The sequence below is a fragment of the Opisthocomus hoazin genome, chromosome 5 (genome assembly GCF_030867145.1).
Source record: "Opisthocomus hoazin isolate bOpiHoa1 chromosome 5, bOpiHoa1.hap1, whole genome shotgun sequence".
In the NCBI taxonomy this organism is placed as follows: Eukaryota; Metazoa; Chordata; class Aves; order Opisthocomiformes; family Opisthocomidae; genus Opisthocomus; species Opisthocomus hoazin.
In genome coordinates this window covers 7,156,096-7,184,068 of record NC_134418.1, presented here as the reverse complement: position 1 = coordinate 7,184,068, position 27,973 = coordinate 7,156,096, and the positions used below count along the sequence as shown (strand labels likewise).

The 27,973-nt window shown below is 42.9% G+C and overlaps 1 protein-coding gene across 1 annotated transcript; it reads left to right on the top strand.

Annotated features, from left to right (window-relative positions):
- Positions 1 to 94: 94 nt before the first annotated feature.
- Positions 95 to 27,283, top strand: RMND5A (required for meiotic nuclear division 5 homolog A). Its single transcript, XM_075420304.1, has 9 exons — positions 95 to 344; positions 4,781 to 4,923; positions 12,032 to 12,166; positions 12,336 to 12,436; positions 18,031 to 18,197; positions 18,923 to 19,088; positions 21,777 to 21,879; positions 24,039 to 24,193; positions 25,564 to 27,283. The coding sequence occupies exons 1-9, from the start codon at positions 203 to 205 to the stop codon at positions 25,625 to 25,627; spliced, it is 1,176 nt and encodes a 391-aa protein (XP_075276419.1). The 5' UTR covers positions 95 to 202; the 3' UTR covers positions 25,628 to 27,283.
- Positions 27,284 to 27,973: the final 690 nt, after the last annotated feature.

Here is a 27,973-nt window from a genome sequence, read left to right as displayed (position 1 = left end):
CTGCGCACAACTGCGGCAGCCGGAGGAGACGGGGAAGTTGGGAGGGAGCGGCGGGCCGGGCCGGGCCGGGCTGGGCCGCGCCGGCGGGACGGTGCTGGCGGGCGGCGGCGAGCGTGGGGCGGGCAGCGAGGGGGGCCCGGCGGCGGAGGAGGAGGAGGAAGAAGAGGAAGAGCAGCAGCAGCGCGGCCCGGTGCCGGGCGCTATGGACCAGTGCGTGACGGTGGAGCGGGAGCTGGAGAAGGTGCTGCAGAAGTTCTCGGGCTACGGGCAGCTCTGCGAGCGCAGCCTGGAAGAGCTCATCCAGTACGCGGGCGGGCTGCGCCGGGAGATCCTCCAGACCGAGAGTACGTGGAGACACCCCCCCCCCCCCCCCCCCCCCCCCCCCCGACCCCTTCCCTGAGGAGACCGGGCCCGGCTCCTGCCTCCGGGGCGAAAAGGCCCCAAACTTCGGGCCTTTGGGGGATGGGAAACCCTCCGCCCCCCTTTCCCCTCAGCCTCGGGGTTGGAGAGCGCTCCCGGCCCTGGGGAGGTCTGTGCTGGGGGGCTTTGTCTGCCTTTCTGACGGCGAGAAGTGAAAGGTGGGAGCAGGTATCGCCCCCCCCCCCCCCCCCCCCCCCCCCCTCGTGCTTTGCTGAAGAGGAGCATTTGTGCCTGACCCCGTGTCCAGACCTTCTGCGCCTTTCTATGGAGTTATGGTGGGGTTGGTCACCCCCAGGGGGAGTAAATAAACAGCACGGCTGCCCTGCTTGCTTTATTCCCCTGCCCCATTTCTTTTTTTTTTTCCCCCCCTCCTAAGTCACTGAGTTGTTTTCTTTTGACGTGGCTGGGTTTGGAAGCGGTGAGGGTAAAGCCGCTCTTCAGCAGGAAGTCAACACGGCCTCCGAAGTCTCGCCTGTGTTTTACAGCTGGGGTTGAGCACTGGCGCAGGCGGGCTGGGTGGCCGAAGCGCCCTGTAAACACGGGGCGTTTAAACCTTGCGAAATCCCCGAGGTGGAGGCGATGCAGTGTTTATTGATGGAGTGGGAGGGGATGGTGAGACAGCTGAAGTGCTTTACCCAGGGCCATGCAGGAAGTGAGTGATGGCTCAGGGATTAAAAAATGGGAACTTGCAGACTGCTGGGCCCAAACTTTGAGAGCAAACTGTGCTATTTCACTGTTTTGCGGAATCTGTTTTTATTTGGTTCAGACAAAAACACGTTTGTTGTACTCTTGTACAAATACAGGTGCAGAGCTCACTCCCAAGTGCGTGTAATTCCAGGAACATAAACACGAGTGTACCAGAGCTGCCGTGTGTACACAGCGATTTCCACAGAGAGCAAACACAGAGCCCTGGTTCCGAGGCATTAATTGGGGATGAAATAACGTTTGGTCTTTTTGGCATTGTTTTGCACTGTGTTTCAAGAAATGTGGTTTGTGCTGTTCGAAACAGTTTGGGCTTGTGCGTTCAGGACAGTCGGTAAAGCGCGTGTCTTCACGAGCTGAGATGCTGAGCTGGCCTGGAAAGCTGCGTGGCGTGACCCTATACACTTGTATTGATCTGCGAGGGACTCTGGGGCTGTAAAGATTTGTCTGTGAGAGTCCTGTTGCAGGGCCAGAGATTTTACTCTCTTCATCATACAGTTAAAAAGTTCCAGTGTGCAGTTCCTTCAGGGTCCTCATTGGGTTTGCGGACCAGACTTGGATTAGGAGTTTTTGGGACTGTGCTGTGAAGGCCCTGGGCATGTTTTCAGCCCTCACCCAGTAAGTGGTGATGCTGTGCCAGCAGAGTGTGTCCCAAATTGAGCTTTCTTTTATTAAGTACTCTGCAATGAAGCCAGTATGTTGTTAGCTTACCCTCAAACATCTGGGGACTCTGTTCTGTTTTGGCATGTGAGGGTAAGCTAGCTTCATAGGTGGTAAAATTCTTATTTTTTGTTGAACATGGTGTTTATAACTTTCTAATAGGAACAGGTATTTGCAGCTGTTGTATACTGTATCCTGAGTATTTCTGAAAATCGAGGGAAGTGGAAGCAGCCAGACATCTTAATGTGATGCTCTGATTCAGGGGTCTGAACTGCAGAAATATGCTTGTGTATAGGATGAAAAAGGGAAAGAAGAGAAAATACAGCTGAAGAAGAAATTAGTTCTGTAAGACAAGATTTGGGAGCAACAGTGAATGAAAAGGCCTTAAATAGTCAGAGGATATAAAAAAGAAGTGGGTGGAGGAAAAGAAACTGTTAGAAGCTGCTTGAACCTTTAAACTGGGTTTCTTTTCCTTACTCATACAGTCTTTTAAAATTTCCTGAGCTTTTTTCGTATTAAAATCTAAGGACAGAACAACCCTATGCCAAGGCCTGTGAATAGGAAGGCAAAGTTTGTTTTTCTTAATATATCTCGCCACCTGGAGCAGCCAAGGCAGGATTGCCTGTTCTTGGATGGTATAAATGTGTCTGGCGGAGTAAACTTGGCTTTGGACTCTTCCCCGTGCCGTGTGTTATTTTTTTTTTCCTTATGACTGTACGTACACAATACAGAGAGAAGCTGTTGGTCTGTGGTGTTCTGTGAACACTGATTTATTGGAAGGACAGTCTGCAGGTTTTTTTCTGCTGATTTATTAGAAGTAGCTCATAGTTTAATCAAAGCTGAAAGAAATGGGTGCAGAGGGAAGTCTTTTCCCTTACGGCTCTGATGGCTTTTCCTGTGTAGGCATTTTCATTGCTTTATTGCAGTTGGTTTCTGCTACAGTAAGTGTTAAGGGACAGTAATTCACATATTTGCTTGGGGTAAAAACAGTTACGCATGTAAGTTGCTTGGGTTTTGGCTTAATGGCTTTTCTTGCAAAAAAAAAAAGGCTTTTAATAAGAGTGTATTTTAACCTCTCTGTTTACTGGGGAATGCGTGTTTCCATTTGCTTGTTGCATAAGCTCTGAGCATTTTGTCTTGGCAAAAGTCATGAGACAGTTATTGAAGATCTTTCATGTGATTGTTAAGTGTCTATCAGAAAAATGAAATAGCAACCGAGAAATAACGATTATTCCTGAAATAATTTTAGGAGGCGAGCTTTATGTAATAGTTGAGTGAAATTTTCATTTTTAATTCAGGATGCGTAGAGTTGAGTTAGTGAACGTGCGCTGAAGGGACTGTTTTCATCCTATTACTCCTCAGTCGTTCACTAGGAAAAACAGAGCCCTGTTAGCCGTTTGCCCGGGAGGGGATCGTCAGCTTCATGGGACTGGAGGGAGGCAAAAATGTTTTATCTTTTATTTTTGTTTTTCCTTAACAGCTATGGCTGTTGCAAAAATGCTGTGAAAGCTTCCTCGGCTGGGGCTTGCAGGGCCGAGGAGAGGCTGTTTACTTTTCTAGAGACGAGCAAGTTCTGGTGTGTGATGACGGAAGGCTGGCTTCGCTGTTGGCATCAGCAGCAGGGGTTGAGAGTTAGGACGCAGAAGGAAAGGTGTCTAGAAGAAGTGGCTGGTAGGTCATTACCTGCTGCCTGTGATTATAGCTTTTGTCGGGATTTCTTTCGCTTAGCGTGTTGCTCAGGGGGCAGTCGAGGGGTTACAGTTTGCTTCTGTTCTCGGGTTGCCGCTCCGATGCACCTGTGTTTCCGTGAAACACCAGGTGCTGGACTCTAACGTGCTGCTGAAACCAAAGGTGTTCTAAAGTACGAAGTGAGAACGGAACAAACTTTATGGAAAAAGTGGTAGCTTTTTAAATCTTTCGAAGAAAGAGATATTTTGGGGATTTTATTTTTTCGCATGAAGGGTTTGGATCCGGAATGGCAGGGAAGCATTTCTGGGCTGCTTAAATTAGCCTTCCTGTGCAGTTGAAGGCTGCTAAGTCTGTGTCGCTGAAGGAAGAACTCTTCAGGTAGAATGATCTTTGAGGAAGGAGCGACCTTCAGAGGTAAGATCCTCCTTGTATTTTGAAATAATAAGCTGGAAGTAAAGCACAGAAGAATGTAAATTTTTTCCGACTAAAGCTAAACATCACTAAAGTGATGTTCGAGTAGAGGCACGAAGGTTGTAAACTGATGCGGTGACGTGGTCAGGAGCTTGCAAGCCTTTTGTATTTATTATTTTGCCCACAGAATGGGTCATACAGCATTGCAGCTGTTGGTGGGACATCAGTTTAAGTATGCCACACTTTATAGAGGATAAATGTTATCACAAGGAAGAGTGGATCTGATGTTCACAGTCAGGTCCTTTACGGGCTGTTTGTTTCTCATCCGTCGAGGAAAATTTGAGACTGGTTGGCTGAACTGTTCAGAGCTGTTTCCGCAGGTCAGGAAGCAAAAGTTTCACACAGCTCAAATACAAACAGAGTCTGAGATAAGTGGGTAGCTTGCAGGGCAAGAATTAATTGGGCCCTCATTAATCCAAATTTTGCTGGCACCTCATTGAAGTTAAACATGACGTTCTGACTTGTCTTCAGGGAACTGTCTAGAAGAAAACTGATCCTGTAGTAGGTTCAGTAGCTTCCTATTATATCCTGTGAGATCTGTGGATTGGGGTGTTTCTTCGAGATGTGTTTATTTATCTGCTGTGCCTGAGACACATGAGATCTTTACATTAATTTTTTAAACTGTTGCACTTGTTTGATGCTATTGTGCACCCAGCTGGATTCCTGATTCCACGGGTTCCTGTACATCTTCCTTCAGTTAAACTGCTGCTGCTTTGCAAATACTCTCTATGTTGCACTTCTTTCTTTTGATACCATTTCTTCTCTTTGTACGTTGTTGCATATTTAATGTTATCATTTGTTTGTAACAAAGTTAGTAATTTTCCTCTTTTTTGTCTAGATCAAGATGGAGACTTGTCGGGCACAATTTCACTTGTTATGACACAGTGTTGTAAAAGAATAAAAGACACAGTTCAAAAACTGGCCTCTGATCATAAAGATATTCACAGCAGCGTATCCCGAGTTGGAAAAGCCATTGATAAGGTATTTATACTGTGGTTTGATTGTATTATTGCATATATTCTGTGATGCGTACTCTGCTTTCCAAAATTTGGTTTTATGCTACAATTATTCTCAACTAAATCTTTCTGTCAACTACAGAAGCATAGGCTTTGGGCAGAGGCAGGACAGTGGGCTGTACAATACTTGCTTTCAGAACTTGTTGTATACAGAGTATTCCTACTGGGGCAGCTTAGATCTCTTAATTTCCGAGAGAACATGCCCCGTAGATATTACTAGACTTAGCATGTGTTGTATCAGTTTAGCAAATTGTTTACTTCAGTATCTGTCTCAATAAGAAATACTGGGTTTTAATATATATGTATTGCATTTCTAGTTAATTGTCAGCAGCAAATAACTCAAAAGTGGTGTTGTGTTCTAGAAGGCAGTATAAAACCAGATTTTTTCGAAGAAAGACATTTTGTACTTATTTCAGGTGTGGTGTTGGTTCTTAGGGCTTAGTTTTATAACATGCAGTGTTCTCCATGCGAGTGGAGTAGATTCAGCTTCTCGTAGTATCTGTGTCTGTGCCATAAGAAGTAATAAGGTAGGGCAGCTTGTCTTTGAAGCTTTGCACGTGAGACATTCTTATATGAATTCCAGGTTCAAGAATAACTGGGATCTGAATATGTTTTGGTAGGTAGCTATTGACCATTGTTTGAAAAGATACTAAAATTCTTTTCTTTTGTGGTAAGTGGTGCTACATGTATACTTTCAGGTCATGCTTTTCTTCATCTGGAGGTTCTTTCGTATAAAGTAGTTCTGTATACAGGGAGTCTTGTACTTGCCTTTTTGGACATTCTTATGTGATAGTTTCATATCAGAATGTGCTTATGTTGATAGGGTCTAAACATTTGGTCTGAGGTGCACGTTATGATCTTACTAAGACACTAGTAAAGGAGTCTTTTCATCTGGATGAAGACATTTGCAGCATTACAGAATACTTGTTCATCCTTTGGGAATCTCATTTAAACTGTTAGTAATGATAAGCTGTTAAAGCATAATTTAACAGTAGTGTGATGAAAAGACAGAGTAGGTATTGCTCCATTATTAGACAGAATATCTGTGCAACTAACATTTTTTGCTTGTGTCTGTGGCTGACCATCATGGAGAGCTCAAACTTTGTACTAACAGCTTTAACGCAAGCGTCACTGTTGTCCAAAGCTTAAGGACGCATCTGTCTCTAATCCTTGCTGCTGTATCTAAACCAATTAACTAGAGTACAATTCCATCCTTATTACTGGCTTGAAGCCTGAAATAAATCTATGTAATCTTGGCCTGAGCTTGAAACTTTCCTATTCTGCTTCAGCAAGTGGACTTGGTAAAAGTAAGGTTTCGGGTTTGGCTATGCCTTTTGCATTTAAATACTCTGAGGTAGAGCAACCCTAGGTCCTGTACAGAGGATGTGAATATTCAATGGAAATTGGTGATGGTATTTCTTAGAAGCCAAAGAAAGCAGCACTTGCAAGCTTAATAGAGTTTAGACTTGAGTCTAATCTCCAAATAGCTGTTTCAATTGTCACGTGCATAGTTTTTCCAGTTTTGTTTCTGTCCCGCTGTCTGAAGTTTATCTAGTATTTTTATTTGAAGAAGGATAGCTGTGAACAAAAGCATTTTTTAAATTTCAAGTGTACGGTTTTGTGAAATAGTAGAAAGGATACTTTGTCAGAAGTAGGATACCCTGTGTCAGAAGGGCTGTTTCAGCCAGGTGTTCAAAAATGAGCTCAACTTGCTGTATTCAGTGTGCTCATTCCTCAGGATTTTCAGTCTTGCTTAGTGTCTGCGATGTTTGCTTCAAAAGACCAGAAGCAGTGGGGACTGCGTGAGTCCCCAGTCCTGCTCGTAATGAAGGAAGTATTTTTATGAAGGTCAGAGCGTCGGTTAGGATTGACTCCTTAAATATGGACTTTGTTGGACTTTTTTTTTAATGCAAGTAGTTTGAATTTTATTAGTTTTCCCTGACTGTAGTATCTTACGAGAACTAATTTAAAATATACCCTGAAGTCTTGGCCTGTTTATCAGATAAAGATGTGTAATGTTTAAATCCAGGTGGAATTTAGTGCTTCCCTGGACAGTGACATTTGAAGGAAATCTTCCATATGTACTTAATGTGATTTCCCTGGGCTGCTGGCAAATACGCTTGAAACCTGTCAGCAAAGTCATTGAGGGCATGCGAGTCCCTTAGCCTGTCGAAATTGCCCTCCCCCCATTCCTTCCCCATAATATACTTAAGCTTAAACCAATAGAAGTAATTAAGTGTAATTGACGCGGTGAATTGATTCTCAACACATTCTGGGCAAAATACTACTGCTTCCTAAATAAAACGCTCGTTCGAATTTAAAGAAGCACAACCCTTGATTCGAGTTTTGTTTCTGTCACATGTAAATCCTCATTCCAGCGTTTTTCATGGTTTATTTTATAGATGGAATAACAGCTCCAGAACACTGCTTGTGGTCTTCCTAGCTCTATGTGCTCAGGCACAGATGATTGTAACTCATTATTTTATTGCCTGATTTGAGATTGGGAAACATGCTGTAATTGGTACCAATTTTGTGTGATGTGTCCGAAGGATGGCTGTTGTTACACGTAGAATCAACAAACTTCCTGCTTAACAAGCTTGGATTTTGAAAGAACTTGCTGAATTATCTGCTTGTGGCAAATTTCAGGTTAAATTTCTTATTTCCACTGTTGAGGCAGGGTTGTACCTACATGTAAAGTTTAGTCTGTTGGTTTTTGAGTTAGTGTAGTCGTTGCTTACGAATTTGGATGTGGCCTGGATTTGTCTGCCTGTGGAGTTCACAGCTCCTAAACGTTTGAAAAATGAAGTTCAAATCTGGCATCGAATATAAACCATGTTAATGTCTGAAATGCCAAAACTTTTGTGTGTTGCTTTTTAGTTAGCAGTTCCTGGAAAGCTTGCCTAATAAGCTAGACCTTTTTCGTAGTATTTCTGGATGGATTACATGCTTCTGTGGCATGAAGCGTTACCCTTTCTTCCAAAAAGCATTTTCTCCTTTGAAAGGAAATGTTTGCATCCAGGGTGTTTTTTTTTTTTATTGTACCAGCATTTGCTCTGCTTCCAGAACTCATCATGTCACTGTTGTTCAGCAGGTTGTTACCAGGTAGCTCGCTCATCAGTCTCCCTGTAAATCAATCACTCTTCTGGAATGGTTTGAATTCATCTCAGAGTGTTTTTGGTGGGGCTAGTAAATGTTTTCCCTCTAGCAGCGATCTGTCTGAGCAGTGGTTAAATGCCTGCCTTCAGGAAAGTAAGTGGAGTAAATGGTAGCTCCTTCCATTTTTATCTCTGAATTTTAAGCCTGTTTCTAAAGGGTAAACATTTGAATCCAGTCTTTCTTTTGGGGAAGCAGACTTTTACCAAAGTTAGTGTTTGTTTCATGTAAAAACTTGGATACAAACAAAATAAAAGCCTTTACTGAACATCATTTAATTATGTTGCTGTGAAGAAGATAGCCAGGTAAATACGGAGTCTTTGCAAGTCCAGCTTTATCTTACGAACCAACAACAGAACAGATGAGGTAAAAAAATGTATTTCATTTGTATTTTGGGTCAGAATTCAGGAGAAGAGAGGAATGCATAAAGTAATCTTAACTGAGAAACTGAGGAATAAAACTGTCCTTAATCATCATCCTCCTTCATATCACGTTGTTACTAATAACATGGAAGGCTGTGTTGGTTAAAATGGTCCGTCTTGTGTGTGTGCATGTCTGGAAGTCCTGCTCACATTTCGGCAATCATCAGTAATGTACTTTACGTTGTATCATTGGTACATTTAGCACATACTATTCTACATTTGAGCCCTAGGCTTGCTAGTTAGAATCTTAAAAAAAAGGCTTGTTTCTCAGGAATATTAACTGACACTCTGCTAAGCTTAAAACCTGAAAAGCACAAAATAACCTTTCTGGAGTTGGTAATTTACTGAATTAATTCCAACTTCTGAAATATTAATAAACCCCACATGCTATCAGTTAGCATACTGTTAGCATTTAGAAAACAAAACTGAGTTGTGTAGTCACCAGCATATCATGCATGCATGACAATTATGAAATATGTAAGCCAAAGGCAGGCAGTAATTTGTTCTGACATGTGACAGTCACTCACTGTAATATGTGCAGTCAGTTCTTGAAGCTCCTCAGGGCTGAGAAGAGGCAGAGCTGTAGAATCCCATGTGTAATAAAAACCTCAGAAATTGGTTTGGTTTTTTGTTTGTTTTTTTTCTTTAAAAACAGTTACTGAAACAAGAACCTGGTCAAGACTGGGTTGATTGGAGAATGGATGAGGGGGAGAAAAGAAATTGAGGTCCTCAGATTGTGTAATGTGCCTTGAAAGTGCAGCACATCTAGGTTGATATGACTCATTGTTACCATCTTTTATGGGATTTAAAAAATCTGATTTACAATGGAGTTTTGAAAAGGTTCTCAAGACTCATAGGTTTGGTGTTTCAGAACAAAATGTGGATTTTGTGAAGGAACTGAGGTAGGTGGCTCTACCACCTCTGCCCCCAAGCGATGAGAAGGACGTGATGATGTTGAAGGCGTAGGTTCAGCTCTAATGGCTGGTAAACTGCCCAGAAAACGACAGTTTCTTCTTACAGGGTTACACATTCAGCAGGACTTGAAATTGCGTGAGAAAGAACTTAGTCGATTGGTTTTAGATTACTGATGATTCCCCCAGCCCCTGAAACCTAAGTAACAAAAGTCAGCTTGTGTTTTCTTGCTACTGCCTCTGATGTTCCTCTGGTGCATTGCTGGTGGATTTGTGTGATGTGGACATATCACTGTAGACAGTGACAGAAGAATCGGCGATGGTGGTGAGCCTTAAAGGCTTCTCAGGGTTGGCAGAAATTATTTAGTCTTCAGGATGCTGAAGTTTTTTCAAGATACAGCATAAAGACAAGCAGCATGACAAGGAGCTTACAGGTTAAGACACCCAAGTGAAAATGTTGTTAAATGTGAGACTTGCATCAACGGCAAGAATTCAAATGTTTATCTTGCTCTGCTATCTCTGAAAGATGGAAGAGACAATTGCTAGCTAAAGGTCAGTGTTTTACTGAAAGTTTGCTAGGAGACCCGAAGGGAGTGGTGGTTTTGAAGCCACGCGTGCGTGCAGGGATGAGAAGGCTGCCTCTTCTTACGGTGACACAGAGCGGCATCAAAGGAGGTGTGGACGTGGCTGATGAAGGAAATTAAGAAGTGGCAAATAAAAAGAAGACGAAGTGTGAAGCTGAGCTGTGTGGAGTGATGGAAGGAAGAATGAGAAGCTTTACAGATCTATGCTGATGTGCCCCCTCGCCATTTCGGAGGTGGACATGCTCCCTGTTAGTAAGGCTGCCTCTGAAGGGCTGATCCACGCTGTGTGGGAGATGCCACCATGCATCCATCTTCACTGTGGCTGGTCACTGCATGCCACTCGGGTCCTCTCCAGCCAGCCTGGAAAGGCAGCAGATTCAGTCTTTGAGGCCGACGTCTGAATTGCGGTTAGGCACGTGCTGCCTCCTGAGGAGAAAGCAGTGAGGCATAGCTGGGCAGGAGAGACTTGTGCAGGGCAAAAGTGACTCCTTGGTCTGAAAGTTTGAAGCTGCCCTGATGATGTTCGCTACTTTTTTTAATTTAAGAACCTCCTTCCAACTCGATTTAACTTCTGAAGCAGGTTAATAGCACGCTCCCGAATGCTTTTGGCAGCGTTGCTCTGCAAACGTCTGTTGCCTGGCGTGTGTTTTGACAAAACAACATGTGACTCTTTGGGTTCCTACTGCAGGTCAGCGACGTCGCGTCCCTGGGATACAGAGTGCCAGGCTAACATAACCCCACGTCACCTGCTCAGATTTGTTCTGAAGCTGGTTATCCAGCTTTGCGCTGGCAGACCTTGCAGCGGGTCGGGCACGGGCTAACCTGCCGCTCCGGCGTTGTGCTGGCTGTTGGGAACCCATAATGCGTGTTGGACAGGTAGCTTCTACCAACCTCCTGGTGTTTGCTCTGCCTGCTTTGACAGAAGCGTGCCTTTGTGCTAGGTAGGTGTTCCCATGTTGTGCAGGACTGTCGATCGGCACAGAGCTGTAGCTGAAGCACTGCTGTTCGCACCAAACTTGTGATTTTTGAAGTTCCTTCTTGGAAGAGAGCCGCAGTCGGCAGGCCACCAGGTCAGGCAGCGAGCAATGTGCTGACTTCTAGGCTCTTACTTTCACAAGAGGTTTGTTTTAGGCAGTGGGTGAGGATTTTTATTGAGACTAACCTGCCTGCCCTGGTCATAAAACATGTTAGCAGTTAAAATCCCGTTTTACATCTTGAGTTAGAATATGTGTTGCTCTCCTGCTGCCAAGAGGCGCAGTGCCAAGTGTTACTGAAGAGTCACCGTGGCAGTATTTTTACTTATTCCTGGAATATGTCCGTAGGCCACTGGCCTAAAAATACACGGCAGTAGGATCATCGGGGTTAGATCTGTAAAAGATCTCTCATCTTCAAAGCTCATCCTGTTGCTGGGGTGTTGAGGTCTTCAGAGATTTGAGCTTCCTTGTCGTTTGGGGGTGGGGAGAAGTGGCATTTTCCTCCTTCGGCATTGTCTGTCCCCCCCAGCTATGTAAATAATTTTTGAGTTAAAGCTTTTACTTCTAATTTGGTGTGCTGTAGTGACAGTGATGTATTGATAACGCTATTTTGATTCTGGTGTAGGCGATTTTGTTTTCTGTTCTTTATGCATTTTCAGTTTTCACATATGGAAAAAGCCTTTTCTGCAGATACTTCTTTCAAAAACACATCACGGTCTGGAAACCCCTTTATTAGTTAACTAGATTTCTAGTTTGCTAGCTAGACGTGTAATTTGTAAGTGTAATTGCTTATAGGGGATAGTATTCAGCCTTGAAAAGAGCGAGCCAAAGGATTTCTTCTTCTGTACGCGGGAGATAATGAAGCAGCTGACAGATACGTTGCACTTTGAACAGGAGGTAATTGAGGGCCAACTGAGTAATAGGCAGAAAGCATCAGGGTGGAGACATAAGGTGTCCTGCACAATTAAAGAAAAAAAATACGTGGGGCAGTTTGTTCCAGCCTGTTAACTGTTGATTTGCACGTTTCAGAATTTTGACTCTGACATCAGCAGCGTGGGGATAGATGGGTGCTGGCAGGCCGACAGCCAGCGAATCCTCAACGAGGTGATGGTGGAGCACTTCTTCCGGCAGGGAATGTTGGATGTAGCTGAGGAACTTTGTCAGGTAACGACAAATGTGGGTGTTGAATGTTACTGACTATGGAAAATTACGCTTTGTGTTAGCCTCCTTATTGGAATGTTCCAGGTGAATGTTTAAGCTGTCAGAAAAACAGCAGTTTAATCCCATTGTTTTTTATGCTTTAACTAAAAACTGACTTTTTTTTTTTCCCCAGGAATCTGGTCTATCAATAGATCAAAGTCAAAAAGAACCATTTGTGGAGTTAAATCGGATATTGGAAGCATTAAAAGTTAGAGTTTTGAGACCTGCGCTAGAGTGAGTTTACTCAGATTTTTTTTCTCTTATTTTTTGAATGCTTTTAACAAATCCTTAGTTTTTGTTTTAAATACTGTCTTTAGTATGTCCCTGTTGGTCCTTTGAGCGGTCTAGTCACTGAGTGAACCCCTTCCTCCTTTCATCCCCTCTGTGTCCCTCCCCATGGGCAGTGCTTAGTTAAGGGTCTCTTTCTTAGATTAAGGATTAACTTGAAGCATTTGTGATGCCGATTTAAGGTTTCAGGAAGAAACATGGCTTGGAGAAATGGTTGTCTGCTATGATGGTACTTAGCCTTATAGTGAATTGTTAGCGAAGCCTGTTAGGAAGGGTGCTGGGACTTATTAAAGGTGTTGGGTACCATCAAGTCTCTTTGGCTTCACCAAGCCTGTGGGGTGAGCAGAGCTGGACTCAGGATCCAAGTTCTCGCTTTTCCTCAAGTCGCTCTCCCTTTCCAGAGAAGGGACCATGGGGTGGGAAGAGGCGGTGAGAGGACAGGTGTGTACTTTGCTGGCTGCTGCTGCTGGGTGGGTGCTGATTAATGCTGGGTGAGAGGTGTGTCCCTTCCAGAGCAGGAAACATCTCTGTGGCCCGTGAGCTGCTGCTGGGAGCCTGGGCTGACGGTGAGATCAGGTAGAGAGATTTCTCCTGAAAAACCGATACGGTTAATGCAAGTCAGTGGGTAATGCTGAATGCTCAGAGGAAAACCAACTCTGGGAGTATCTGAGGTCTGTCTATCAACCTTAGACCAGGATACTGTCTTGACCTTAGTAGACTTTTAGCACCAGTTTACACGTCTAATGGTTGTAGAGTGGCAGTGAGGAGGGAAAGGTGATGAAATGTCTCATGGGCTACTGTTCTACGATTTGCAGTAGTGGGTACATAACTGTGCAGTACTGTTTCAGAATAGCTTTTGATTTAAAATTAAGAAAACCCAAAGCAACCCCTCAGCCTGTTGTTTTTTTTAAGCTGCGAGAGTTTTGGTAAGACTAGGTTGGTCTCAGAAGTAAGGAAAAAAAAAAAACCAAACCACCCACAAAACCCAAACAAACAAAAACCCAAACCGACTTTGAAGTGACCATTTAAAAATAGAAACAATGAAACCAAAGCAAATTCAAAATTTCTGTCTTTCATTCTGTCTTAGTAGGTCAAGGGAGGTTCTCCTTCCCCTCTACTCTGCCCTAGTGAGGCCCCATCTGGAGTACTGTGTCCAGTGCTGGGCTCCCCAGTTCAAGAAAGATGAGGAGCTACTGGAGAGAGTCCAGCGGAGGGCTACGAGGATGATGAGGGGACTGGAGCATCTCTCCTACGAGGAAAGGCTGAGGGAGCTGGGCTTGTTCAGCCTGGAGAAGAGAAGGCTGAGAGGGGACCTTCTAAATGCCTATAAATATCTGCGGGGTGGGTGTCAGGAGGATGGGGCCAGACTCTTTCCAGTGGTGCCCAGTGACAGGACAAGGGGCAATGGGCATAAACTGAAGCACAGGAAGTTCCATCTGAACGTGAGGAAGAACTTCTTTCCTCTGAGGGAGATGGAGCCCTGGAACAGGTTGCCCAGGGAGGTTATGGATTCTCCTTCTCTGGAGATATTCAAGACCCGCCTGGACAAGGTCCTGTGCAGCCTGCTGTAGGTGACCCTGCTTTGGCAGGGGGGTTGGACTGGGTGACCCACAGAGGTCCCTTCCAACCCCTACCATTCTGTGATTCCAGAGCATAATTCATATACTTAAGATACTTGTTTTTGCATTATTAAGTACATTTTCATATAAACAGACATTTTCTTTTCTCTTGAACACGGACTGACACAGGTATGTCAGTTCGGAGCTTGTTAGCATCTAAACTGAGTGCAGGGAACCGTGATGTTCATAAATCAAATCCTGGATTATTCCTCTGGGTCATGCAAAGTTTGACCTAAATAGTTAAGTCTTTGAATATAGTTACACAGGTTGAAAGCTCAGGTGATTTATTGCTGTTGAATTGGCTAATTGGTGGTAAGCAACACTGAAATGCCTGATGTTATGACTGAAACAGGATTTACTGTCAGCTACACCACGTATCTCTTGTAGTACAAACAGGAACATAGCTGCTGTGAAGGACACTTTCTGAGGAATGGTAACTTGCTGTTATGTCCTTCCACATGAAGTCACTAAATTCATTTTAGCTCCTGTTTGCTAGGCGTTAGGCCTCACTTATTGCTACTTGGTCGTATCTTGTAGTTCCTGCAACGTGTCAAATATTTTTCAAACAAAGGCGAAGGCATGGTCCCTCTTCAAAGGAGCTCTTATTCCCCAGACAGCTGAATGGACAGAGAACAGGGGGTATTGTCCACACAGTTTGTATGCTGGGCTCCCTCCCCCACCCGGGCTCCTTTCTGTTTACAATGTTTATTCTGTTTAAACTCTGCTGTGCCAAAGCTATCTGCTGCTCTTCACCTGCTGCTGGGCACAGGGGGTCCTTATTTGTAGTCATGCTGATGTAAAAGACGTGGTTGTCAGTGAGGATGATAAAATGTGACAAAACCGTAGAGTTTAGGAGGTGCCTGATGTTTTAAATGCCCAGTTACTCCGCAGAACTGCTGACGCTAGTGAATGTATTTCCCGTATTATTTCCCAGCAGACGTGGGTGTTCAGGAGGAGGGATAGAAACCGCTCCTGGAGGGCCGGCCTCTGTGTGAGAGGAGCTTGGAGGAGTGGCTTTGTGCTCTTTGGGCAAAAAGCTAGTAAATGGCTAAAGCTGGCATCAGTAAGTACAGCTTCAGGGGTGCATAAAAGCAGTCCCAAACTGGCCTGTTCTAGGGCTAGGCTACTGACAGTAGCGTTGAAGCAGAAAGCGGGTGTTACACAAGGATAATTAATTACAGTATCCTGAACCAGGAAGGGGAGTATGGCGGGGTTTGCCCATGTAAAATTGCAGAAGGGTGGGATGAAAACAATAACCAGTCTCTCTGGCTCTGCCAGTGCTCTGCAGCTGGTGCCCGGCTTAACTCAGTGTTGGGAGCAAAGCAAACAGGGGTGGCTGCTAGGCTCTGCCATCAGAAGGGAGCTGTCAGGTTAATGGCTTTCTGAAAAGACTTTGAAAGGCCTGCTGTGGTGATAGAGACAAGTTAGTATTTGTATCTGATTTAAAAAAAAAAAAGACCCTAATTGTGATTTTTTTTTCAGATTTTCTTACTAATACAAATTCCAACACTTACAAATACTACACTTCAGAATTAAATTTAGTGTGACTGGCCATAACATTTTTCTCTTTTTATGGGGTGTGGAACTTGACTTTGTGGGTGCCCTGTCTGGCCCTGCACCCTGGGCTGTGTAAGCTCTGTACCTCTGCAGGATCCCGTTAATTTCCACTGACTTTTCTCATTGTCATTTGGTGATGGGGGAGGGAAATCCATAGGTTCTTTCTGGGTGGATTCTGGCCCTTCTGAGCCCAGGTGGGTCTCCATGTGAAGGTCTGGTGGGAATGACTTGCAAGTTTAAAGCTTTTGACTGCAATCTCCTGGTGAAGAGATATTGTCTTCTCTTCTGTCTGTAAAGCAGCAAGGCGGACAGGTCCTGGTATTTGCTGGGACCCGTGGGGTATCGTTTAAACGTAATTTAATCTTTGCTAGCTTTGTGAAATTCATTTTGACTAAATCCCCTGTGAGCTATGAGAGAGCTCTGCGTACCTGTGGTTTGAATAGTATACTGTAAACTTTTAAAAATTCAGATGGATTTGAGTCTCAGAAGTGAAAACATGCTGGAAGTATCGTTTGGAGGGGAGGTAGGGCAACCGGTGTTGTGATTACTAATGATTTTGGAGGGTGGCAGAAAGTTTGTGGGTTGAATGTTTTAAACCTCACTTGGGTCTTTTTGTCTCTCTATTAGAAATAGAAACAGCGGGCCCTAGAGCAAACACCTCAGGCTTTGCTTCTGTGGCTGCTTGCTTCTGATACAAATCTGTGCTGCCACTCAAAGAGCTAAAAATGGAAAGCCTGCCTAAAAGCTGCTTTGGAAAAATAGACTCGATCGGAGCGAGATGAAGTACTGTGTCATGTGGTTGCGAATATTGGCAGGGAGAGGATGGAGGCTTGTTTGATGTAATACAGATTAATATCTCATTAATGGGACTGTGGACTAGTCTTATGGTTTATTGATAATAGTTTTTTGTCTTTCAGCTGCTTGTTGGTCTATGGTTGGTAACTTCAGGCTCTCGTTTTCTCAGTTGGGAGTGAGCTTTATTGCCACCCAGTTCAAACTGTGGCCACTGGTCATAAAAAGAAACAAAAAAACAACCCCCCCCAAACCAAAGCAACAAACACCCCATGGTTAGGGTGCCCTTCGCTCCTGGTAGAAATTACAGTGTTGACAGTCTTCTGAGGCTGCTAGTCTGAAACTGCTTGAAATAAGGGACAGTAGGGCTTGCTCTGAGCTGAATGGCTACGTTTTTCACTGTTTCCCACTGAAAGGTTACTGCTGTCATTACAAAGACTTCCTGGTCAAGTCAGACTCCTGACACTTTCACCACAACAAATTGAAAGTAGATACGTGCTCATTAATGCTACATCTTAATGCAGAAGGCTAATATGCATTGAAAGCTTTACCAGTACTGTAAAAATGCTTGATTTTCTTATTTTAGTATTGCTTGAAAAGAACAGAAGCCTCACATACCCCTTCTTTTTAAGGAACAGAGACTACCTCACTTCCTTACTGAAAAGTGAAAAAGCTCTTTGCTTAATGGAGCTCCTGCAGTGAAAATAATATAACTAATTAACACTAATGAGAAACAGATGTACTGAAGAACATTGAAACTTGAAGTTCTTAAGAGAAAGATTGGATTGATTTAGGCCTGACTAAATTGAATTAAGGAAAAAACCCAAACCAAAACAAGAAGGGATGGATAAAATCTAAATAATAAAGTAACTTTTCATGAAATGCCTTGAAAATTCCGGTTCATTTTACTTGCAGCGTGTTTAAGAATTCTTCCATGTTGTTTGGGAGCCAAACATTAGTGTTATCGTGGTGCATGAGACCCAGAAAGTGGGTCTTATTGCCAAAGTTGGAAATAGCACAGAAAGCAAAGTTTAAGCAGGGTAAAGCATTTCCTTTCCACCTATTCCCCATTGTCAGGTCTTGATAATGTCTGTCTTCGAGGCCCCCAGGACGCAGTTCCCCTCTCCAGGGCAGCACAGGCGCACATATAAACACAGCAGCTGAGAGAAAATGTTTGACGGATGAGGAAGTTGAAAAGTATGTTCTTGAAAGGTTTGGTCAAACTTCTTCAACATGCAGCTGAAAACTGTCTGCAATTGTTAAGATTCAGAGTGGTATTAATCCAAATACAGTAGATTCTAGCAATTTCTACCTTACGTTGTGCCTAATTCAGTCTCGCTTTCCACCCAGTGCGTGTTGAACTTTGCAGAGGTGAACATGTACAGCAGCACCAGAAGTACCATCGTTGTGTGCCTTCAGCAGCTCCGGTATTCTTGAGGGGTCTTGCCATTGTCTGTGCTCTGTGTAGGCTCATAGAAGTTCGGGGAGCAGTCATATTGTCCTTGAAATAGGTGGTTGATAATTGTAATTAATCTTGTGTCATGTCCTATTGTACCTCCTCGTTTCTTCTAGGTGGGCGGTATCCAACAGAGAAATGCTTATGGCACAGAACAGTTCGTTGGAATTTAAACTACACAGATTATATTTCATTAGTTTGTTGATGGGTGGAACAGCAAATCAAAGAGAAGCACTTCAGTATGCAAAAAACTTCCAGCCATTTGCCCTAAATCATCAGAAGGGTAAGTTTTCAGTCACGTTGAGGGGATTTAAAGCACTGGGATGTGGAATCTTGTAGTAAAATATAAATCATGTTCCAAACGTGTTTTACTCCATTATTTTAATTTTGTTAGAAGCTTCTTTTTTCTGTATTTAACATGTATAACCTGAATCCTTATAATTTGAATTAACTCCTCTTTTTTTTTTTTTTTTAAAGAGGGCACAAAATTATATTTTGATATGTCTGCACATAGCTTAAATTTAAGGTTTTTGACTCTATAAATAATATATAGATTGCATCTGGAATAGGCCTGCTGCCAGGATAAAGTGTTAAAAATGCACAGAAATGTTCTTGGAATAGTCGTCTGCTATTTTCTGCTGTGTGGGGTGATACAAAGAGAAATGAAACTTTTGGAAAATGAGGAATATGCGAGTTAAGTGAACCACCTCAAATTGAATCCAGTAAAGCCTAATTTTTAGGGTACTGTGTGTGTCAGAAAGCTTACAAAAAAGTGAACCTGTTTGAGACAAATTAATAGGCAGCACACCCCCTGTCATGTCCATAGTGACCTGGAGCTCTCGTGGCCATAGGTGTCTGTCCTGTGGTAGCTGTAACTGTGTTTAGTAGAGGTGAGGTTGTGTGTTATCAGTATGGTTTGTCTGCCTGTTTTCCATGTAAAAGCTGAAACTGTAGATGCTAGCTCTTATTCATAGTGTAAAATAACTGACTGTTCCTGGTCCCTTGCAGATATTCAGGTTTTGATGGGCAGCCTGGTGTATCTGCGGCAAGGTATAGAGAACTCTCCGTACGTTCATCTATTAGATGCAAACCAGTGGGCGGACATCTGTGACATCTTCACAAGAGATGCCTGTGCCCTGCTGGGGCTCTCAGTTGAATCACCTCTCAGTGTTAGGTATGCTGGTTTTCACTTGCTTTTAAGACCAGGGACATAGTGTTGTGGTTTGTTTCTTGTTGAGGACAAAAGAAACAGCTTTTGAGAAGCAGTCTCATCTAGCTTGCGTTAAATAAAGAGTATGGTTACAATTAGCTCTAACAAGACTTGCAAAGGTTAGAAATCAGAGGTTCCTGTCTGTTGTGCTTTACTCTGCACCTTCGTAGCTCAAGATGAAGCATCCGTGGATGGAATTTGGCTTCCATAGTTTAAACATGAGTGTGAAAAACGAGGATGGCAATCAGCCAGTTATTCCCACAGCAAATGTGTGAAAACTGTCCCTGCTATGTAACTGCAAAGACTCCCAAAACTCTGGCCATGATTCTGTCAGCATTTGACTATCTTGGGTTTTAATCCACACATTACTTCACCTGTCTTCTCCTTAGAAGAATGCTTAAGAGTTACGTTGTGATTTCAGCTGCTAAGATTTCCCAATTGTTTGCTGGACTTCATCTGCACAGAAAGGGGGAGGCATTTTCAAGCTCAGTAGCTAATCTGACAAAATGCAAATCTGTAGGAGGCTGTTGGAAATGTGAAGGAAAACCCATCTAATCTCCTAGCTTCTCTGAAGATAAAACAGATTAACCGCTATTTAGCCTTTGGATGTCAGTTCCCGCGGTATACTCGTCTGCTGTTCTCATTTTCATTTCAGGCATTAAATAGAAAATAAATCATATGTATCTTTCTGGGCTAGATTTGGTGCTTAGCAGAAGCTTCACTACCTGTTATTTTTGTTTTGGCTTTTTTTTTTTTTTTTTTACTGCTTGCATGTTTCTATTATTAGACTTCTGTGCTTACTTTAGAGCTCGTAAAATTGTCCAGCCTTCTGCTGCTCCTGTTTGCACCTCTGTCACAAAAGACAACAGAAGCAACAACGGGAGCACTTTCAGATTAATTGTCTTTCTACGATAAACATTACGAGTTTCAGTTTGAGGGTCTTACAGATGTTTAAAACTTCTGTCTCTAGTTTTTGCTTTTCATCTTTTTCCTGTTTCAGTCAAATTAACAGCAATCCTTTACATTTTAATTGCTCATGCATTGATGCTGTAATGTGGTTTTAAGGGCAAATGGCCAAGAGGTTCTTGGTGAAGTGGAAAATCCCGGTTACTGATGTTCGGATTGCTTGGACGCTTGCTTTGTGCCTGGTGTGAAATCGATTACACTGGAATGTATTTACAGTATAGGTGGTATTGATACTCTTGTCATAAACAAGGCTCTTCTAAACTGGCATGACCTTTGAGTGCTGCAAGTCCTTTAGAAATTAAACCCAGCTTGAAGTTAAATCCCTGCTGTAAAATATATTGCTTTCTAGAACATGAGTAGCGGTCACTTTTTTAAGGCTGGTTGGCTTCTCCAATGTTTATCTAATCCTGTACAGGTGTCATGGTCTGTGTTACTGTGTGGAGTCAGTGGGAAAACTCTTGTTGTCCTGAGGAGGTCATGGTTCAGGGTCTTGAAGGGCTGCAGGACACCATTTGAATTTACTGTGTACTTCAGTAGTTGTACTCTCAAAGGCTGTTCCAGAGATGCTTTCATACAGAACTGTTAAAGCAGTAATGCTTGTATTTCTACAAATACTGCTTGTATAAACTGTCTACAGGGTTATCAAAAGTTACACACAGTGCTGAAATAATCAAAAAGCAAAGTGTAAGGATTAAAATGGCCAGTTGGAGGTGAGGGATATGATTTCCTCTCTCCCCCAGCTTAGTCATGAGATCCATAGGTTTCAGGCCAATCTCTCCCAAGTAAACTAGCCCAAATATTCCTGCAGAAACATTAAAACAAGGAGAGGCAGAATGGAGAGGAATATTGTGACATCTGTAGACAGTAAAACTTGCACATATAGTAAAATAACCTGCCAAAGAATCACAGCAGACTGATACAAAGGTCAAATCCTGTATCTGTTGCAGTGGATTTCCAGGCCTATAGTACTGTCATTAGGCTTAAATCCATCAAAACTTCGGTTAATTTGTTGAAACTCAGTGTCATACTTTCTTTTGTAACATGGTGAAGTATTTCAAAATCACGTGCTAAGTTCTGGTAATGGGTAACTCCCAGAGCAGGCTGAGAGGTCCGGACACTGGCTTTGTTCAGCTGCACACTGCCAGTCTTGTTAAAGGCTGTGGTTTTCTTCCTTCGCTTGCCTTCCTATGTTTTTTCTACATTTGTTTTCTTGATTTAAAGTGAAGGTGGAAAGAGATGTTTCTTTACGTGATAATTACATATAATTAAAGGATTATGGGTTGTGTGTACGTGTGGGTTACATGGAAACTCTTAGGCTGTGTGTACTCTTCTATAGTTAAAGAGATAAACTACTTATATAAGCTAACATCATGTCTTCCTCCTGTAGAGCTCAAAATCAAAGTAGGTGGTAAAGAAAATCAACTCAGTGTTAGACTGAGAGCAAGGATTAACTGTTGTTTTCGGTCCAGAATGTAGTAGACGAGGGCCCTAGCCTAAGGTGCAGGGTAACTGGTGACCTGTGCCCAAACTCTTGCTTGGTATGCTTGAGAGGAGCTAAGAAGTGCAGGCAAGAAACTGAATGTAGTAGTACAACACTCTTGTGTCCCAGTTAACCTTTGAAGTAGAAATGCAAAAAACGCTGGTTTCCTAATGGGCACTGTGTGGTAACATTTCCTGTTTCTGCAGTTTTTCAGCAGGTTGTGTAGCATTACCAGCTCTAATTAATATCAAGGCAGTTATTGAACAACGGCAGTGCACGGGTGTGTGGAACCAGAAGGATGAACTACCGGTGAGTTGAGGCGGAGCGGTCCCAGGGCAGATATCTAATGGCGAATGCTCTTCTCAGGGTTTTTTTGTACTGAATGTTCAGGGATGTTACACTCAGCTGCCACCTCCAGCAGCTCCTGAGCCTGGGTCTTCCTGCGGTACAGAGACCTGGGGGTCCCCGTCCCAGGCCAGCGGAGGTGCCTGCTGCTTTCCCCTTTGGAGGTTCAAGCAGCGGCGAAGCTGAGCGCGAATCGCAGGCAGCCACCCACACACACACACAAAGGACACTGATGTGACCGGCTGCTCGGGCTGCCGCAGGCGAGGCTCTGCCTTCAGCAGCGCCCACATACGGGACTTGCATAAAACATGAGTATAGACGGCCAAGATCCCTTCCTCCTCTATGGCTGGAAAGGGTTCGCTGGTGAAAGCACACATGCAGCACTCTAGATTCACAGGCAAATGCATGTTCATGGACCCTTAAATACTGGCACGGCTCTTCTGGCCCCTGTTGTACCCCTTTCTGGCCATTCCTCCCCAATCCCCTTCCCCTGCACGTTCTTCCTGCAGTTTGTATAGCTCTGCCGACCCTCTCTTCTCTGGGACCCTCAGGTTTGTGCTCCTATCTGTTGCAAAGTCCAGGTTTGGTTGCAGTTCGTTGATGACCTGTCAATTACAGTGACTAAGAAGGTTGTTTTTTGTTGTTGTCTCCATTATGTTTGTCTGTCAGGTTTGTGTATCTCGGTTTTGTTTGTTGCTCCTCCCCCTTCGCTTGTTATCCCCCTTTGCGTTGAAAAGGTCTTTAATCAAATGGCCTTAACGAAACAGATACTCTCACCTTACACTGAATATATGAGATGTTTCTGTATGACTGGAACAGCAATGCATCCCACTGAGGATCGTTAACGTCCTCTAGCGAGGCTTGAGCTCTGTCTGTGGGGTGCTTTGCACTGACGCTTTGTCGGACCGATAGGAGATGAAAGAATTAGTGCTGCGTCTGGGGACACGGGAACTGGACTGGGATCCAGTGCAGTATGCTTCCAGCACAGCTCCTTTATAGCAGCTGAAATGAAGTTCAGCTGTTACGAAGCCCCAGTTTCCCTTTATAGCTCTTACCAGGCGTGTGGCTCTCCAGTGACCTGCTCCTGATTTGGAAAGAAAACCTGTTTAGTGCAACCTGGGCACGAACTGAGTTAGCCTCTTTGTAGCTGGGAGGGATTCACTTGCTGTGTAAGTACGCGTGGCGAGTGTCTCCCAGCTAGTTTTTCTGTAACACTGGGAGCGTAACCTCCAAGTGTGACAGATTCATGCCCTGCTGTCCAGACAGGAATGATTAATTGGGGACCATTTGGGAAAAGATTGCTGTCAGATGCAGAGCAGTTAGCAACACATACATCCCTCCTTGCGTTTTCTAAACCAAAGGGTCTCTAGCGTGTGCTGCTGAGGCAGCATGGGGTGGGAAGCCTTATCTTCGCTGTGCAAAGGCAGAGATTAAGTAGCGTGAGAAGTTTGTTGTCAGATTTTGCTGAAGGTGAAACCTGTCAGAAACCTGAAGACTGGTCAGAGCCAGGAGCTTCAGGTACAGAAGCTGGGATTTTTGATTCCTGAAGTCATGGACCTGTTCTTCTCTGTGAGATGTCGCTTTCTGAAATCACTTGGTCCTGATGGCAAGAGTTGTGCTGTACCAGTGTCTTCTGTGTTTGTACTGAAAATAAATGATTCTGATACACTTCGTTATTCACATGACGTGTAGGTGTTGGGAGAGTCTTGCAAGAAACATTAACGTAATCAATCCAAGAGTTTTGCTTTTTTCTTTCCCCCTCCCCCTTAAATGAGATCTATCATCTAAACCGCTTTGGAAATCACTGGCTAGGAAATACAGAAAGTCTTATTGGGTCATCAGCTCAATTTTCCTGCCAGGGCATAGATTTGCACTAAGACGTGCACTTGTTCCTTGGCAGAATACTCTGCTTTGTTGGGGATGGGGAGAAGCAATACAAATCACCATTTTAAGATCACAATGAAGTATTTTTGGCTGGAAAATTTTCAGGCATCCGCACAATGGGTTGTGCTGCCTTCACAGTTGAATTGTGAAATCCATTCAGTAAGGGCCATGACCTAAAGGGATAATTGTCAGGAAACGTAGTTTCCCAAGATAAATTTTTACGTTAATTTCTTTCACAGATTGAAGTGGACCTCGGTAAAAAGTGCTGGTATCATTCAATATTTGCCTGTCCTATTCTTCGTCAGCAAACAACAGATAATAATCCACCTATGAAATTAGTCTGTGGTCATATTATATCAAGAGATGCTTTGAATAAAATGTTTAATGGCAGCAAGTAAGTACCATTCCTTTATTTCAAGCAACATACAGACAAGGACAAATCTTAAGACTAGAGTACTGTGTTTTGGGAAAACAGAGTCCGTAATTACATAATTGGTGGAAGACTGTTAATCCTAGAGAATGACTTAAAAGCCCGATAAGCCGGGCTGATGCACTGGAGAAAAGCGTAATAAATCCTCTGATGTTGTAGAAAGTGAGATTACATGAAGGAGTGCAATGAGCAGAGTAATTTCCAAGTTGTAAGTACCGTTGTGTTGTCTTAAATTAAAAATGGCTGCTTTTACACACACAGGTTTTCGTTGGGAGCAAGGTTAGTAATGCATGAAACATCCCTTAAAAATAAAATTAAACTTCTGGGGAAATATGGCTCAGTAATCGAGCAGGTAGTTGAGTTACCACTGTGGAAATACTCATACGCCTCCTTAGATATCAGTGGGGTGCCTGCAGGCTTTTGGGAAGGAGGAAACGGGGGAGAGCGAGCCATACGGATTTCCTTGAGAAAGAACCAGTGGTAATTTGGATTACGTATATGCAGCTTCTGTGGAGGCTGTCAGCTTAATTTAGAGCCGTAAGTTGTATTGCGAAATCCACTGTGAAAATAAGTGATGCTGTGAATGAAAATGTAGAGTGATGTTTGCGTTCTTTGCCCGGTTCGAAGAGCCTAAGGTTATGCCTTCACGGGTGACTTTAGCCATTTTAAGCCAGCAGACTTGCTGCTGCGCTATTGCTGTCCCCAGTCGCTCATTCCTGATGCTTTCATTGATCAGCTTTAGTGACAGCACAGCTCTAACGATATTAAAAGGCCCAAATTTAGAGTTGGGGGGAAAAATGGATCAATGCTAGAAGAAATACTGTAAGCAGGTGGAATTGTATCAGCGGAGACCTCAGCAGGGAGGCCAGGCTGACCTCTTTAGTCACAGCCTGCAGGAGCTGATCTAAGTGGGTTGTAAAATCACAGCGTTTTGGGAACCAGACAGTAAAACGCACTGGATGCTGAGGAAGTCAAAGCAAAAGCTGCCAGACTATTTAAAATGACAAAAATGCAACAAACTAGTGCAGAAGTGCAAATAATAGATTAATCATGAAGAGTAATTTCTTGGTATTTAATAATTCAGGAGTGTGTGGGTGAAAGGTGAGAAAGAATATAATTAGAATAAAAAGCATGATACGGTCTCTCTCAGCTGAAGGTGACTTTTAATGAAGCCAAGGAAAGCATTATGGCTTACAAGTACATTTGTTTCATACTACAGGGGAAAAAAGAGGAAGGACTATGACTGCAAATGTGATAGCTTTCTAGTGGGTGAAAAAGCTTAATGCTCAGTGTCGCACATCGCTGCGATTCTAACGCGTTGTCTTTGTCCCCAGATTAAAATGCCCCTATTGTCCGATGGAGCAGAGCCCTGGAGATGCCAAACAGATATTTTTCTGAAGAAAAGTTTCCTTATGCAGTTTGTAAGTGACACTCTGGATTTCAGGTGCATTTCAGGAGCATTAAAACACACTTGTTCCATTTTATGCAGCAGACTGAGGACTCCTGTGTTTGTATAAGCTAATGCTACAGAAACTTTGCCAACATTTAGTATATACATACCAAGCGGGAATGCTACAGAAATATTATTACCATAGGGCTTTACTATACTCTTGGTCTCCATACCTGATCAAGTTACTACACCAGCAGCTGTCATTCAGTGCAGGTTTTTGTACTTAATTATATGGTGACTTTTTACTTTTTAAAAGCAGAAATTGATCACCCCCATTTGTTTTAATATTCTTCCAGCTATTATTCTATCATTCTATTGATAACCGTCACCTTAAGAGGATGTTTGGGGAAAAAGTTTTATTTCCTGTAATGTGTACATAATTAAAGGTAAATACTTCAGGAAAAAAAAAAGTTTGATAAATTGAATAGTGGTTATAAAACTAATTTGTATTTTTTTCGCTGAAAAAGCTGTGATATATTCTGAGTTTTTCTTTCCAACATTTTTTTCAACTTTTACATAGAATTCAAAGTAAATGTGCATATATATAAAGTATATAAAATATACAGCCCCAAGGGGCTACCTGTTAAAATCCATCACTAATTTATAAAGGTGGTGTGTGGCTAAATTACTACTGGAGCAGAGAGGGAATAGGAAATCCTGTTCCTTTGGTTTCGCGATCGAGAAGTGTTTGTATAAGAGAAGATTCAATAAATTCTGAAGTGGAAATGCTTTTAGTCGGTGACATTTGCTCTCTGGCCTTTGTAGTCATGTTCTTTGAACTCTGTATTCAGGATTAGGCTATAAATGTCATGTTGCTGTATAGTTTAATAGTCATTATAGTGTGCTATTTATAAACAGTTATCAAAACCAAATAAATTGTAGAAGTATTCATTGTTGAATGGGGGGAAAAGCATGTTCTGATGCAACGTACTGATCACAACTCTGCACTTGGCAGAACTGGGCCCTACATCATATATTAGGAGGTAGCAGGTTTTCTGTAGCTTGAGAACACTTTGCTTCTAGCCTTGTTTTTGTAGTAGAATATTACTGCCATTGCCACTTTTTCTGCTAAATTTGTCATACTGTTGACTAGGTAAATTTGTACTCATAAACGAGATGTAGATCATGGCAGTTAAATCTTTTCTAGTGTGCATATATTTGTATTTATTGCACTGTCCTATAGTAGGGCAAGCAGCCATAAGGCATGCAAAGCTACATGTAAAATTATATTTCTGTATTGTGTAGTTAACAAAAACCCCAAGCTTATATGGTTGAATACTGACACACTGGTTGAATGCACTAGCACAATGCACTACAGAGAAGACCGTCTTTGAGAAGTCTACACCTTTTGAACTGGTCTGTCACCCGATGGGAGAGACTGAGCTGGACTCTTGTCGGATCAGTGACGATGGACATCCCTAAAGCGACATTAAGAGGAGCGAGTCAAGGCACACAGATTTTAAACTTTAAGTGTGTTTGATACATGTGAAAAATACAGGTGTGTGATTTTCTGCAAAACTTAAATTGTATTCACATTGAGTTCAAAACAGCCGCGTTACCAAGTGGTAAAATCAACAATAAACGGGTGAGGATATTATTTTCCATGTAGGTTTCCTAGTCTTGCTGAAATGGCTTTTAATCTTTTCTTTTGAGTGGAATTGCTTAATGCTTTGGATTTATATGAAATGGCATATGAAATATTTAAAAACTAATAACAAACCCTCAAAAAAACACCCTGAAGTATAAGTGCTGCATCTCTTTTTCTGTTACACTGCTGATGTTTTGGCATTGGTGTGAACACTGGTGAGTGTTGATAGTGCCTCTAATGCAATTGCTTAGAGTACAAAAATGGCACCGTTTTTAAATGACAATAGGGTACAAATTCAGCTTAAGCATTAGATTTCTTTTAATACAAAGTGGTCCTGTTTTCCCTTTTAAATAGTGCGTGTTATAGATCCATAGCTAATTCAAAAACTCAGCTGTTTCCACCAACTAACTGCAGCTCTTTTCCTAGCTGCCTGTGTGTTTGCTTGCAAGTGGTTGCTTGCAGTTTTGTAGCTCCGCCAACAGATGATGCTAGCAGTTTAATACAGAATGCTGATGTGCCTACAGTCAGGGGATGTTGTGCTGGGCATGTGGTGGTTGGTATGGCTGTCCAGTCTGCCCTTGGAGGGGATGCAAGTTGTCTCCTACTACTGACTGATACGCTTCTGGGAACTAGACAAAGTGCTTACATGGGGAAAAGTGAATAATACTCTGAGGTTTTCATACTTAAGATATAGTTAGCACCTCAT

Coding starts and splice junctions, on each gene's coding strand:
- RMND5A (XM_075420304.1), top strand. CDS start 203: ATGGACCAGTGCGTGACGGTGGAGCGGGAGCTGGAGAAGGTGCTGCAG. Junction 4,924..12,031: donor TTGGAAAAGCCATTGATAAG/GTATTTATACTG, acceptor TGCACGTTTCAG/AATTTTGACTCTGACATCAG. Junction 19,089..21,776: donor GAATCACCTCTCAGTGTTAG/GTATGCTGGTTT, acceptor CTGTTTCTGCAG/TTTTTCAGCAGGTTGTGTAG.